The 16,226-nt window shown below is 44.7% G+C and overlaps 2 protein-coding genes across 2 annotated transcripts in view; both read left to right on the top strand.

The window, feature by feature from the left end:
• The window catches only part of LOC146058464 (uncharacterized), a 408,664-nt gene extending 394,617 nt beyond the window's left edge, over positions 1–14,047 (top strand). The window contains exon 6 of the mRNA XM_083170752.1: positions 12,438–14,047. Coding sequence (XP_083026878.1) covers positions 12,438–14,047 — 1,610 coding nt within the window. The remainder of the gene's footprint in view (positions 1–12,437) is intronic.
• On the top strand, positions 6,078–8,543 carry LOC146059288 (uromodulin-like). Its single transcript, XM_083171399.1, has 2 exons — positions 6,078–6,207; positions 7,804–8,543. Exons 1-2 carry the CDS (start codon positions 6,078–6,080, stop codon positions 8,541–8,543), a joined length of 870 nt encoding a protein of 289 aa, XP_083027525.1.
• Positions 14,048–16,226: the final 2,179 nt, after the last annotated feature.

Here is a 16,226-nt window from a genome sequence, read left to right on the forward strand (position 1 = left end):
GCGGCAGCTGAGTCCCCCATCAGCGGTGTAGGAGACATTTTTTTTAAACAATTTTTAAAATGGCAGCTGCCAGTCAATAGCGGCTCGGCCGGTCATCGCCCTGCCCCCTTAAATGGGATATGGTCATTTAGTCTACAGTATGTTGGTCAACAAGCATTGGGTTGACACATTAAGTCAACATGGGGATAGGTCGACATGGTTCTAGGTCAACATGGGTCTAGGTCGACATGGGTTTAGGTCGATAGGCCATTTCATAGTGTGACAGGGCACTTGTAATGGTGTGGTGCGTTTAGGGCCAGTGCTAGGTTCCTCAGCACCCTAGGCAAACTTTCTGTCTACTCCCCCCCCCACCAACACCCACTTTGAGGTGTATATATATATATATATATTATTCCTGCACCTTGATAAAGGAGCCAGTGGGCTCGGAAACGTTGGTCAGCAACCCACAGCGTGGTCTATTTTTTTCCTGAGTGCCGCCATCCCCCCCTATACTATATATATATATACACACATATACATATATATATATATATATCAAACAATGGACAAAGTGCGCCCTCCTAAAGTGTATCCACCACCAATAGAACAAATGGTGACAATGTGGTCACGGTACAACAGATTTAATATAAAACAGATAAAATATGACAATAAAATTCTTTCATCTGTGTGGAGTCATGGATTTCTATAACGGTCAGTATACACAAAACCCAACGCGTTTCGTCGTTAAAACGACTTCCTCAGGGGTAACCGTCTAGGTGGTGGAAATAAACAATATTATTTGTTTGTTTTTTACACTTACTGAAAATTAAGTAATTGTACAGACCTGAGTGGTCAGTACTAAAGATAGTATTAAAGGTACATACCAACAGGTAACTTAATATTTTTCAGTCACAGTGTAATACAGCTTTCATTTGAAAGAACATGAAGGAGTGGATCCTTAACAGATCTCAATCATAATGCTTGTCAGCATCTAAAACATGAATTAAAACATATATGCAATATGTCAAGAAGAGGAGCAAGATAGAACAGAGGAAAAATAACAATAATATAAATATAGATGGAATTGGGACATACCAATTTCCTATACCCAGCGTGGGGCAATGGATGAAAATAGCGTTCTGGAGAAATTCAGGATTACTCCTTAATGTGGTGTGAGCAAACCTACAACATTGATGGATCACATAAGCCATGGGTATAAACCAAATGAATATAAATATGACCAGAATAAATATAAATATGACCAGAATAAATATAAAGGGACATACCATATATTGGTTATATATTGGGGAGTGTCTATCCCCCTTCTTTCCCCGACCACAGTTGAAACTAATTATGTACCGAACTAGATTTATTCTAGAAGTCGGAATTCTTGTACTGAGGTATGAAGCCTCGTAATAATATTTAACCCCACTATAATAATTGTTGTTCTATTACGAGCATTTGGCATACACCTATTGCTTACATGAACCATCAATATTGTAGGTTTGCTTATACCACACTAAGGACTAATCCTGAATTACTTCAGAACGTTATTCCATCTACTATTCCACGCTTGGTATAGGAAATTGGTATGTCCCTTTATATTTATTCTGGTCATATTTATATTCATTTGGTTTATACCCATGGCTTATGTGATCCATTAATGTTGTAGGTTTGCTCACACCACATTAAGGAGTAATCCTGAATTTCTCCAGAACGCTATTTTCATCCATTGCCCCACGCTGGGTATAGGAAATTGGTATGTCCCAATTCCATCTATATTTATATTATTGTTATTTTTCCTCTGTTCTATCTTGCTCCTCTTCTTGACATATTGCATATATGTTTTAATTCATGTTTTAGATGCTGACAAGCATTATGATTGAGATCTGTTAAGGATCCACTCCTTCATGTTCTTTCAAATGAAAGCTGTATTACACTGTGACTGAAAAATATTAAGTTACCTGTTGGTATGTACCTTTAATACTATCTTTAGTACTGACCACTCAGGTCTGTACAATTACTTAATTTTCAGTAAGTGTAAAAAACAAACAAATAATATTGTTTATTTCCACCACCTAGACGGTTACCCCTGAGGAAGTCGTTTTAACGACGAAACGCGTTGGGTTTTGTGTATACTGACCGTTATAGAAATCCATGACTCCACACAGATGAAAGAATTTTATTGTCATATTTTATCTGTTTTATATTAAATCTGTTGTACCGTGACCACATTGTCACCATTTGTTCTATTGGTGGTGGATACACTTTAGGAGGGCGCACTTTGTCCATCGTTTGCTATTTCTCCATTTTCCCCCACTAACAGGGGGGACCCACTTAGTTGCTGCCCCTACATTTTCTGTAGCGCATTGAAAGGGTACTCTCTCTCTATATATATATATATATATGTATGTGTGTGTGTTGCGGGTAACATCCTGGCAGTCAGGATGCCAGCAATCCGTATACTGACACTGGCATCCCGATTGCTTTCACAACACAAGAGGCAGGACCACAAATATATCAGGAATATTGACAGTCCTGGTAGGGGGGGTGGTTATGTTTAGGCACTACTGGGAGGACTTAGGGTTCCTACGGGGAAGAGAGGGTTAGGGTCAGGCTGCGGGGGTTAGGATTAGACACTTACAAAGGGTGGTAGGGTTAGGCTGCTGCAAGGGGGGACACCCTACCGGGCGCCTCCAGCATCCATACAGTGGCAGCAGTAACACAGGGTGAAAGAGGGGAGAGTTGTCTGCCCCTTGGCTCACCAGGCAGGAGCATGGACAGGCAACCAGGGAAGGAGTAGAGGCAGCTAGCAGCACCCAGATCCCACACTCATCTGAGATGAGGGGGAGGGGGGGCACCTTGCAGGAGGAGCACTGTGGGCAGCTGGGCAGGGTAGCTGGGTGGCAGGGTACCATCTTCCCCCCGGAACACTAGGGGGGGTAGAGCCCCTGCACCTCATGCCTCCTCCTGTTCCTCCATGGGAGCAGCTATATTGCTAACTTTTGTTGTTGTGGCTAAACTGTTCCTGTGCCCTGCAGATAATGCTTAGGCGAGGGCATCCATGTTGCTCCACAGGGGGTGTCGGGGGATGCGGTAAGGACAGCCGCTTGCTCCATGGGGGGGGGGGGAGGGAGGAATTGTCATTCGCCTCGATCCACCTGCTACCTCTTGCCGCCCTCCAGTGGCCGGCGCCCTAGGCAAATGCCTAAAGCTGCCTAGTGGTGGCACCGGCCCTGGGTGCGATGGCGTACCTGACTCTGGAGTTGACGGCTTCAGGAATCTTCACGGCTTCTTCTTCGAGAACCTGAGGCAGGGGGTGGCACAACCCATGGAGAACCCACAAAAGGAATACTACTACTGTTAGCAGCGACAGTAATTTATTTACTAACACACGGACTGGCTGCTGCAATATTTCAATAGGCTGCAAGTGACATAATACATACTCAATAAACAGGTAGTCACAGAAAAGCATAAGATAACACAATTATCACTTCAACATTCTATCCTGTCATCAACTTTAACAGTTACAACTGACGCTATGAAAAGACTATAAAACTCTCTGGCTCTGTAGCCAATCTAAACGCTTCTACAACATTTATGCACATTAATGGTAACTCAATATACGCGGTCACAGTTAACCAGTCACTGGCTCTGAACAATGGTCCCTCGTTGACAGGTCCTCAAACATATAAGGGTACGTCCCTATGATAGTGCGCACACTTATTTATGACTCAAAGGGAAGGGTGAATGACAAAAACGGTCCTCACTGAGGGACAAGCAGATTCCCGGCTCAGGGGTAATCTCCTGTTTGTAACTGTAAAACAGTCTGCAGGGTTAGCCTCAATATAGAGCTGTCCTGGACAGGGTGAGTCTAGCAGGCACTTCTCTGCCCTGCTTCTATATCCTTTTACTGGGGTTAGGCAGACCTTGTCCTGTCTGTAGGGCTCAGTAGGGTACTAGCCTTTGTAGTGGGAGTCTATGAGGTGTCTCTATTTCCTGATATCCCCTTACAAGGGTGCAGATGCTGTCACAGGGGGACTGAATCAGTACCTTGGGTGTTGCTGGCTATACTGCTGCATGCTGTCTGGCCCCTCTTTTGGGTGCTGCAGTGTGCTCCCTCTCTCTCTCTTCCTTCTCCTCACACTTGGGACAGCAGCCTTCTTCAGATTTCTTTCACACATGCCTCAGTGCTTCCTCCTCCTGCAGCTCACTTCTGAAATCACACTGCTGCACTTGTTCCCTCTGTCTTTAGGCAGCACACTCCTTTTCTGTCTGACACTGGGGTTGCTGCAGCTTTCCTTCACAGGGCTTTCTCCTCTCTTCCTGTCATGCTGCCTGGCTGACCTCTCACCTTTCCTTCCTGCATCCTGGGCAGGCTTCTCTCTGCAGGACATAGATCAGAGCAGCCAGCAGGGTACTAGTGCTGGCCAGGTTAGTTTAACCTCTTGCAGCCCTAATCACAGGGAAGGGGTTTTACTGGGCAGCTCTTGCTACCATTGAAGTCCTTTAAGGGGCACCTGGAGTGGGGTGCCACATACCCCCACTCTGGAAATTTGCCTGTCCGCAGGCAACCAAACAGAGACATTAACTCATGCACAAAGTCCTTTAAATGTCCACGACAAACATTTTAAACAGTCAAATAAAACAGGTACAATTATAAATTCAATAACAAGTACGCATTACTACCTTTCTGCTGTCACCTGGTTATCTAAAGTGGGCTCCCTGGGTCAACCATCCCTCCGCCACAGGACTCCCATCCCTCTGCGGTCCAGGTGCTTCACTGTTGTCCATGGATGGTGCCCACTCTCATGGTGTGCGATCGTCTCTAAGCACATCTCACCTCTTGGTCTTGCTTCTTAGATCTCATTATCGCCTGCTAAATCCTGAAGGCGAATTCCTCTACTGATATGGTTGTATATTCGCTGTACGTTACAGGCTTCCCATTGATGGAACAGGTCTCGGCCTTCTCATCTCTCTTCTGTGTTTCTATCTCAGCCTTGGGTTCAGGTGGTGGCATAGTTGTTTCTGCTCGTTCTTCTTCTGATGGCTCCACTGTCTATGTCACAGCCATGTGGACCACAATCTCAGGGCTTCTCTGCAGGTCGATCACCCTGGCATTTGTCGGCCTTAGGTTTGCCACCCGGTAGTCAGCATTGTTCATCCTGGGTACATACTCCCGCGTCAGCTCAGATGGAATTTGAGGCCTGGTCGCTTCTTGCCAGTTCTGGTGGACTGCCTCACTCCGCACAAATGGTTTCTCGCTTTCTCTCAGCGGTTCACGTTTCCTCGTGATGTCAGGTTCCGGTGGGCGGGGAATCTGTTCCGGTTGAGGAGGGCTGGCGTTAAATCTGTCACTTTTGCCATTTACTTCCCTCGCTTGCTTTCCATTCCTGTTGTGCTGGTAGCCTTGTTGATGGTACTGTGGAGGCTCTTTTTTGGTGCTGGTAGCGCCAATGTTGCTCTGGAGCGTGTCTGTTGCTGTGCACCGGGATTCCATTCGGACCGGTCATGTTGGCGGCCTTGGTGCCTCTACTCCCGTTCGCCAGTTCAAACTCTACAGCTTCGCCATTTGTCAGGCTCCGGAATTTGTTTTCGGGGTCGGCATGCTGAATGGCGGTGTAATGCACATACACGCTTCGCCCGGTATCTGTGCGTTGAATGAAGCCATACCCGCGTGGTACGTTGAACCACAGGACACGACCTGACATTCTTCTTGGGCCGGTTTGCGGGCTATCCCTCGACTGTATCACACCGGGTGCTCTCGTCGTGTTCTGAAACACTGCCGGTGGACCTCCTCTTACTTGTCTTCTCGCGGTCTGTGGGCATACATTGACTTGGTCGGTGGGTAGTCATTCTGACCTCCATGGGGGATCCCACTGTTGTCTGCGCCTTCTTCCACATTTGCGTCACCATCTTCTATGTTCATCTTCCTCCTGTTCTATTCTCTGGTTAGCTATGGTTTTCCTCATCTCCGTGATCATCTTGATGATTCCATCCAGTGCGACAGACATTTCACTGATTGACTTGTCATATGCGGTGGGCTTGCCTTTATGCACTTCCATGTCCGATCCTGTTCGTGTGACAGGGCCCCTGTAATGGTGTGGTGCGATGGCGTACCTGACTCTGGAGTTGACGGCTTCAGGAATCTTCACGGCTTCTTCTTCGAGAACCTGAGGCAGGGGGTGGCACAACCCATGGAGAACCCACAAAAGGAATACTACTACTGTTAGCAGCAACAGTAATTTATTTACTAACACATGGACTGGCTGCTGCAATATATCAATAGGCTGCAAGTGACATAATACATACTCAATAAACAGGTAGTCACAGAAAAGCATAAGATAACACAATTATCACTTCAATATTCTATCCTGTCATCAACTTTAACAGTTACAACTGATGCTATGAAAAGACTATAAAACTCTCTGGCTCTGTAGCCAATCTAAACACTTCTACAACATTTATGCGCATTAATGGTAACTCAATATACGCAGTCACGGTTAACCAGTCACTGGCTCTGAACAATGGTCCCTCGTGTGCACACTTAGGGCCTTATTTTGGTTCATTCTTTCTGACAAAATCCTTCTTAGATGGAAAAAACCATGTGCACTGCAGGGGGGCAGATGTAACATGTGCAGAGAGAATTAGATTTGGGTGAGTAATTTTGTTTCTGTGCAGGGAAAATACTGACTGCTTTATTTTTACACTGCAATATAGATCTCACTTTGAAGTAAAACCCCACCCAAATCTAATTCTCTCTGCACAAGTAACACCTGCCCCACCTGCAGTGCACATGGTTTTGCCCATCTAAGAAGGATTTTGTCAGAAAGAATGAACCAAAATAAGGCCCTTATTTATGATTCACAGGGAAGGGTGAATGACAAAAACGGTCCTCACTGAGGGACAAGCAGATTCCCGGCTCAGGGGTAACCTCCTGTTTGTAACTGTAAAAAAGTCTGCAGGGTTAGCCTCAATATAGAGCTGTCCTGGACAGGGTGAATCTAGCAAGTCTTTTCCCAGGCCAAAAGAGATATTCCAATATTTGGTGTTCAACAAACAAATCTCTGGTCTTGACTTTCTATAGTGAACTAAAGGATAGTTTCAATATCCAAATCATGGGGTAATCCCTCTAAAATTTCCAGAGGATAATGGTCTGGATCAAAGTAAGATCCCCATTGGTGTCTTATCAAGTGAATTATATCCCATAGGGAAACTATTCTTTAATATGAGACATAACATCAATTGTCTCCAAAAAACAGATAAATGGTATCAGGGTTAATTGGACTCCAACGCAATTGACCCGTAAGGTGCTTATACACGGGGGCGATTTTGTGTAATATCGTGGGAAATATGGTCGCTAAGCGACCATATTGCCCACGATGGGAGTGTGCACTGGCGATATATCGCCGAGTGCACGCTCCCGTTTTTACCCCGTAGTGATCGCTGGTCGCAGGAACATGCTCCTGCGACCAGCTGATTACCACTGCCGGGCTCCCCCCGGCAGTTTCTTTTTCATCAGCGACCATCTCTGATCGCTGATGAAAAGGAGAAACTGAGCAATATATTGCTCAGCCATATATTGCTCAGCAATATATGGCTGAGCAATATATCTCCCCCGTGTGTACGGGGCTTAAGAGATGTGCTCTGCATGAGCGATAGTGACACTATCATTAGTTTAATGACAACCAATAACATTAAATATGTTGTTCTTTTGGTTTAGAAACTACATTACTATTTGATTGTGCAACTATACTAAAAAGTGTTAATAGCATCTTACGTGCTATACATGTTTCTCACAGCCTTTCATTTTTATTTCCACAGATGCAAAAGCATGCAGTGACTGCAACTCAACTCTTTCTGCTACGTGCAGCCAACAATCCGGCTATGTAGTTTGCTCCTGCAATGCTGACTATGTTGGAAATGGTTTTAGCTGCACAAAAAGAGTATTTTGCAGCAGCTATCAATGCTGCCCACAAGGATATTCCTGGAATTCAGCACAAAATCTATGTGTAGATATAAATGAATGCAGCAGTTCTACAACAAATGTGTGCACCACCAAATGTGTGAATTTGCCTGGCTCATATTTGTGTCAAGACCCCCTTAACCAGCCATGTCCTACAGATAACTGTTCCCCCGGTTCCAACTGTATAAAACTTCCAAATAATACATTACAATGTGTTGATCCTTGTATGAATTACCAAGTGATCAGTGGAACAGACAATCTCTACAATATCAGCTCTACTGGAAGGTTCACCACTAATAGATATTACTTTGGTTGGTACAGATATGCAAATGGACTAAGGATAAGGGAAGGCTGTGTGGAAAAATTAAAATGTGGTTCCCTTCAGCCATATAGTATAAGCAGCCACCCAAGTATCGCCCAAGGTGTGGTATCAGTTCCTCTGAAAAGTAACACATTAACAGGCTGCTTTTCCGGGCCTAGTATTTCTGTGAAAGCCTGTCCTGGAGGATATTACGTGTACAAGTTTGCGGGGCTTCTACTGGCCGAGGATTACTGCACAGGTGAGTTGACCATCTTAATTTATCTCAGTTTTCTCTAGTATTGTATATGTATTTATTAATTTATTACCAATTATAAATATAGTGCACACATATTCCGCAGCGCTTTTCAGAGTATAGTTGAACATTCTTATCAGTCCCTGCCCCAGTGGAGCTTACAATCTGTATTCCCTATCACATATACAGGCACATACATTCATTCTAGGGAGCCAATTAACCTACCAGTATATCTTTTTTGGAGTGTGGGAGAAAACCGGAGTACTCAGAGGAAACCCACACAAGCATGGGGAGAATATACAAACTCTGCACAGTTTCGGCCATGGTGGGAATCAAACCCATGACCTCCGTGCTGTGAGGCAGTAATGCTAATAAACTCTCCATGTGTCATACAATAATATATATTTAAATAGAATTACAAAAGACACAGAAATCATAATAATTTAATATTCATAATAATTAACAGTAAGGTATACATTTTTACAGTGGTATACATTTTTTATTAATATATACATGTTCAGAGAACTTAATATTAACAGCCATGGGTATGGGTTATAGGGTTGGCACATATTAGGTCGACATGCATTGGGTCAACCACAGAAGGTCGACATGGCGTAGGTCAACGCATGAAATATGTCGACATGGCTAGATCACAGAACTTCCGGTCCGGGCGGCGATGGAATATATTCATTGCGCACTAAGCCAAGCTGTATGTTATTACCCCCGCAGCGTCTACTTCAAGGTGGAACGGCGCTGTAGGGGAATCTTTATGTGTGCACGTGCTGGACTAAAAATCCAAGTGCACCGGCAAAATGTCACTTCCGGTAACACGGAGGGGTGTTACACAGGTGTACCAGATTATCTAATCTATATGGTATAAAAACCCTGATCTTCAGTGTGTTGGCATCCACATCTGAAGAAGGAACCAGCTTCCGAAACATGTTATGAGGATGCCAACACTCTGACGGGAGGACTCTGAAGTTACATCACTGAATCCCCATCCAAAGCCTGTGCGGTGGTGCTTACATTCCTGCTACCCGGACCCACCATCTATAGCACCTAGCCCACCGCACCTCCTTGGAATGGTGAGATAAAAAGCATCAGATTGCCCCGTTTTATTCATTGTACATGCACTTTTGGAAAATGAATGCATTGTCACTTTGAAAAATTGTACTCCTGTGCACTTGCACTTTTATACCCATTTGCATTTGCACTTTTATATGTGATTTGTATGTGAATAAATCTTTGTTCTGGTAAAATATTCCCACTGTGGGTCCAGATTATTCACATATCCACTCCGGATTATTTGCGCCTACCCTGTTGACCTACCCTTTTACAAGACATGGCTAGGTCGACAGTCAAAAGGTCAACATGCATTTTACACATTTTTTTTGTCCCGAATGTCAGGTTTTTTTTTACCCCAATGTAGACATGGTGGACATGGACACTATCAAAGTATACCCGCTTGCCACACTATTCTATTCTCCCTCCATGCCCTATTGGATGGTGGGGCATGACAAACCACCTGTCGGCACATGTCAGCTCAAAAAAAAAGTGAAAAACTCATGTCAACCTTTTGACTGTCTACCTTATTATTGTCGATCTTATGTGTGTCGCCTTTCTGACCCTGTCGACCTTAGCCATGCCATTTTATTTGACTATCGGTTAAGCTGTAGAACTACAAATACCAACAGGCCCCTTAATGCCCCACATGCTCTGGGACTTGTGGTTCTCCATGGCCCTGCATGAGGGAGAGGTTTGCTGGGACTTGTAGTTCCACAGCTTAACCCAATAGTTTATTAATCTAATTTTACACAAAAAAAATCAGCCGTCCAGGGGCATCGCGGATAGTACCAGGATTCAACCTGGCAGGGAGTAGCCTTAAAGGGGGGACCTCTTTATTGGGGATGTCCCCACGTCCCCACTCCCCCAGGATCCCTGCCTGGGCTGACCAGTTAGGGGTTTATGCTTTGGCTTTAGGGGGACCAAAGGCCCTTTTTTATTTATTTATTTTTTTTTCACACACAAAAGCCTGCACAGATTTGACTGATCCGCGCAGGCTTCATCAAAATTCGCCTGGAAAATTAGGAGTATTTTCCAGGCATATTTTCAGGTCAAATACCGGGGTACTTATGTAATATCTGGGCTCCCGTTTTTCTTATGAGACCGTGTCCCCTCGCGGGGCTCGCTGCGCTCGCCACGCTTCGGGCACGGTGGCTCGCTGCGCTCGCCACACTATATAAAATCAACTCCATGCGTATTTGGATAGTAGGGATATGAAAAAATGGGGTTCATTTAACATGGGAGACCAGATAATACATAAGTACCAATACCGGCTGTATTTTCCAAACGGCTTGGTAGTAAATTTGGAATCCTCATTCGAATGAATGGTGAATTCCATTTGTGTCCTTTGGATGGCATTTGCATACGTATTCTCGACCTTTGTAAATTCAATAAAATACAAATTTACGGACGTTTTATGTCTACTAATACGGGCATTCATAACCATTCTTATTTTAGTAAATTTCCCCTATACTGTCTAATGTGTACTCATCTTAAGCCAATACTATCAGAAATACAGTAAGACATGTCTTGATAAAGGGCAGTTAGCCCGAAATGTTGATCTATACTACTTGTGTCTGTTCATCAATTATTAGATAGATAGATAGATAGATAGATAGATAGATAGATAGATAGATAGATAAATAGATAGATAGATAGAGAAAAAAGGGATTTCAGAGGGCGCTCAAAATAATAAACCAATTTTAAATTGACAATTGATATTTAATAAAATGTACAAACGCATAAAAACCCCATACTGGGGAATCACAAATATACAAGTGGTGAACAATCACAGAAGCATGTACAACTCTGGTTAGTTGGTACGTTCGGTCGAAGTAAAGAGCCAAACACGTTTCGTCATGGTCATGACTTCATGAGGGGCAAGAATGCAACCGATAATAACTATGTGCATCCTATATAAGGGTATTGAGAGATGAATATTTCAAAATAGTCCGGAACAGTCCCAAAAACTCGAAACACCAAACAAAGATTCTTTGTTACATTTTGGTGTGAGGTTTTGCTGGATGATACCCACACAATAATGTTATCTGGAGCAGTGTGCATACAGCAGGAATCCACCACAGTGACCTAACCTAACCTAACCTAGTATCTAAACCTAACCTAACCAACCATGTCATACATACATTTAAGAAGCCTGCTGTCAGGATTCAAGTGCCAGCATCCATTTTAAAGCTCCTGTGAAAGTGTTCTGATGGCAGTCGGGATTCTAGCTTATGATTTCAGCCAGCCGGCTTCTCAATCGCCAGGATTATAACTGCATCCCATTATATTTATCTGTATAGCTATATATATATATATATATATATATATATATATATATATATATATATATATATATATATATATATATATATATATATATATATATATATATATAAAATCTCAATCTATCTTCTATCTATATATCAAATTATGTTTTACTGACAGGAAGTAATTGTAACCTATTAATTACAATATGCCCAAAGTCAAGTTTTGCTAGCTAAAGGTCAGAGGCAATGCAATAGTAGAGTGTGCAGTCTCTGTGTGTTCTCCCTCCTTTCTCATCAGTGCGTGCACTGATTAGGCACTGACACTGAGCTAGAGTCTACTGTGCATGCGCAGATGTCCAGGCAAATGGCACTGGTGTCATCTTCCCAGTGATTTTGTTTTTGTGCATGCAAAGATCCTAGAGCAATGGCATGAACACTATTTTTAGTATGATTACAGTGCATATGGTGGAAATGTCTTTATTTACATTATGTTTTCTGTTCTTGCAGAAATATCACCCATATTTACAACTCCCACAACGACGACGACTACAACTACCACCACCACCACTCCAACCACAACCACTACCACCACTCCAACCACCACTCCAACCACAACTACTACCACTACACCAACCACTACCACTCCAACCACCACTACCACCACTACCACTCCAACCACAACTACTACCACTACACCAACCACTACCACTTCAACCACCACTACCACCACTACCACTCCAACCACAACTACTACCACTCCAACTACCACTACACCAACCACTACCACTCCGACTACGACTACTACCACTCCAACTACCACTACGCCAACCACTACCACGACTCCTACCACCACTACACCAACTACTACCACTCCGACTACAACTACTACCACTCCAACTACCACTACGCCAACCACTACGCCAACCACTACCACTCCGACCACCACTCCAACCACCACCACTCCAACCACCACCACTCCAACCACCACCACCACTCCAACCACCACTACAAACACACCAACAACCACTACCCCAACCACCACCACTCCAACCACCACCACCCCAACCACCACCACCCCAACCACCACCACCCCAACCACTACCACTCCAACCACTACCACTCCAACCACAACCACCCTAACCACTACCACTCCAACCACAACCACCCCAACCACTACCACCCCAACCACCGCCACCCCAACCACTACCACCCCAACCACTACCACTCCAACCACTACCACTCCAACCACAACCACCCCAACCACCACCACCACTCCAATCACCACTACAAACACACCAACAACCACTACCCCAACCACCACCACTCCAACCACCACCACCCCAACCACCACCACCCCAACCACTACCACTCCAACCACTACCACTCCAACCACAACCACCCCAACCACTACCACCCCAACCACTACCACCCCAACCACTACCACTCCAACCACAACCACCCCAACCACTACCACCCCAACCACTCCCACTCCAACTACTCCAATCACTACCACCACCACTCTAACCACCACAACTCCAACCACAACTACTCCAACTACAACCACTCCAACTACTCCAATCACTACCACCACTGCACCAACAACAACTGCTGCGCCAACAACCGCCACTAGCACTACTTTCATAACAACACCAAATCCCACAGACATTACAACCACTTCCTCTGACACCACAAAAGCACCATTTACTACACTACCAATCGTAATGTCAACAACAGAAATATATCCTGAAGAGAACATAACTGTCACAACAGTGCTTACCAAGTGTGTTTTAAGTGTTCATATTTTAACACAATTAGTAAATAACACAGAGGTAAGAAGCCTAGAAATAAATGAAACCACCACTATTAATGTTGAGGTTAAGACCATCAGTGCTAGTGAAATTAACATTAAAATCACAAACTCCATAACCCCTACTTTACTCCTCATTCATGTTGCTGGAGAAGAACCTCAATCATTTAACAACCAAACAAATACCGTGATTACAAAAACGGAGTTCAAAATGAACCACACAGAAGAATTTAATCCTGGAGCCTATTGCAGTAAACCAGCAAAGATTAACACAGTCACAAAGACATCTGCCAGTGCTGGAGACCCCTGTACCAAGCACATGTCATCTTCTACCACAACAACTACAACTACTACTGAGGAAGTCATTGTGCTAGGTCCTGATGGATTCTCCCAGACTTGTGCTTACTAATATTGCTGTTACAGTATATGTTGATGCCCCAAATGATTATTCTTATTCCTTGCTAAAGGGTATATGAAGAAATTTTAACTTCCTTTGTGAAAAATACTCGTCATATGTTAGAAATTAGAAGTTAATGTTATTTTAAGATGTACAGCAATGAAGCAACTCAGTACAATTCAGGTTGGTGTTGTCTTTTATATAACTACCACTTTCAAAATAGGACAGGCACACTAGAATCTTTCTATAGCCTGCATTGTGCAAGCTATTACATAAGCACCTAGATGTATAGCAGTGGTTCCTAAACTGTGCACCATGACACCCAGGGCCGGCGCCACCACTAGGCAGCTTTAGGCATTTGCCTAGGGCGCCGGCCACTGGAGGGCAGCAAAAGGGAGCAGGTGGATCGAGGCGAATGACAATTCCTCCCCCCCCCCCCATAGAGCAAGCGGCTGTCCTTACCGCATCCCCCGACACCCCCTGTGGAGCAACATGGATGCCCTCGCCTAAGCATTATCTGCAGGGCACAGGAACAGTTTAGCCACAAAAACAAAAGTAAGCAATATAGCTGCTCCCAGGGAGGAACAGGAGGCATGAGGTGCAGGGGCTCTACCCCCCTAGTGTTCCGGGGGGAAGATGGTACGCTGCCACCCAGCTACCCTGCCCAGCTGCCCACAGTGCTCCTCCTGCAAGGTGCCCCCCCCTCCCCCTCATCTCAGATGAGTGTGGGATCTGGGTGCTGCTAGCTGCCTCTACTCCTTCCCTGGTTGCCACTACGCCCTGTCCATGCTCCTGCCTGGTGAGCCCAGGGGCAGACAACTCTCCCCTCTCTCACCCTGTGTTACTGCTGCCACTGTATGGATGCTGGAGGTGCCCGGGAAGGGTGTCCCCCCTTGCAGCAGCCTAACCCTACCACCCTTTGTAAGTGTCTAATCCTAACCCCCGCAGCCTGACCCAAACCCTCTCTTCCCCGTAGGAACCCTAAATTCTCCCAGTAGTGCCTAAACATAACCACCCTCTCTACCATGACTGTCAATATTTCTGATCTATTTGCGGTCCTGCCTCTTGTGTTGTGAAAGCAATCGGGATGCCAATGTCAGTATACGGACTGCTGGCATCCTGACTGCCAGGATGTTACCCGCAACACACACACACCCCCACATATATATATATATATGTATATGTGTGTGTATACATATATATATATATATATATATATATATATATATATATATATATACACACCTCAAAGTGGGTGTTGGTGGGGGGGGGGAGTAGACAGAAAGTTTGCCTAGGGCGCTGAGGAACCTAGCACCGGCCCTGATGACACCTACAACTAGGGTGTCTTTAAACACTTACAGGGGTGCCCTGGGTTGGTGGTTCAGGCACAGTTCAAATTATTTGTAGATAATATAATAGGCAAAACCAATGCTTGTGGCTTCCAATCATAAAACATGTGGACAAACGGAAATGAATCCAGTCCCTCACCACATATCTGATTTTATGGATGACATATAAACACAATTTGCTTCATTTAATATTTTTTTCGGTACTTGTGTGCTAGCACGGCGCCCAGATAATTAGTCGCCCAATTTTTTAATCGAATCGCATCGCATGCCATACACCCGATGGCATGCGATGCAATGCAATTTTAAGTCATATTCGATATTTAATTGTATAAGCACCCTAATGGGTGCTTTTAAGCACCCTAATGGGTGCTTACAATGGTTAAATGCACCCCCACGCCACCCGCCACTATAAACATGAACCCGAAGCATGGCGAGCGCAGCGAGCCTGTGAGGGGCGGCGGTACGCGTCCTACGACCTTTTCATACCCCCACTATCCACGTCGGTGTGGAGTTGAGAATGGAAAGTGTGGCGAGCGCAGCGAGCCACCGAGCCCGAAGCGTGCCGAGCGCATTGTAAGCAGGCATTTGGGTGCTTATACAATTTATAATCGCAACGCATTGTATGGCATTGTATGCCATATACAATGGCATACAATTATAAAATTGTATGCCATTGTACAACATCGGCCGATATCGCGTCGCATCGCATACCATCGCATGCGATATGGTCTGCCATGCGATGGGCGCCGTGCTAGTACACAAGTACCTTTTTTTCTAAATCACCCACTACGAAACGTTTAGCCTAGGGGTGCAACGCAAACATTTCTGGTACTCTAAAAAGC

The sequence above is a fragment of the Crinia signifera genome, chromosome 2 (assembly GCF_055691185.1).
Source record: "Crinia signifera chromosome 2, ASM5569118v1, whole genome shotgun sequence".
Taxonomy (NCBI): domain Eukaryota; kingdom Metazoa; phylum Chordata; class Amphibia; order Anura; family Myobatrachidae; genus Crinia; species Crinia signifera.

Excerpts from the sequence above, each read along its gene's own strand:
- LOC146059288 (XM_083171399.1), top strand. The coding sequence starts at position 6,078 with ATGGTGTGGTGCGATGGCGTACCTGACTCTGGAGTTGACGGCTTCAGG. Across the intron at positions 6,208-7,803 it reads ACAAAAGGAATACTACTACT|ATGCAAAAGCATGCAGTGAC; the intron begins GTTAGCAGCAAC and ends TTATTTCCACAG.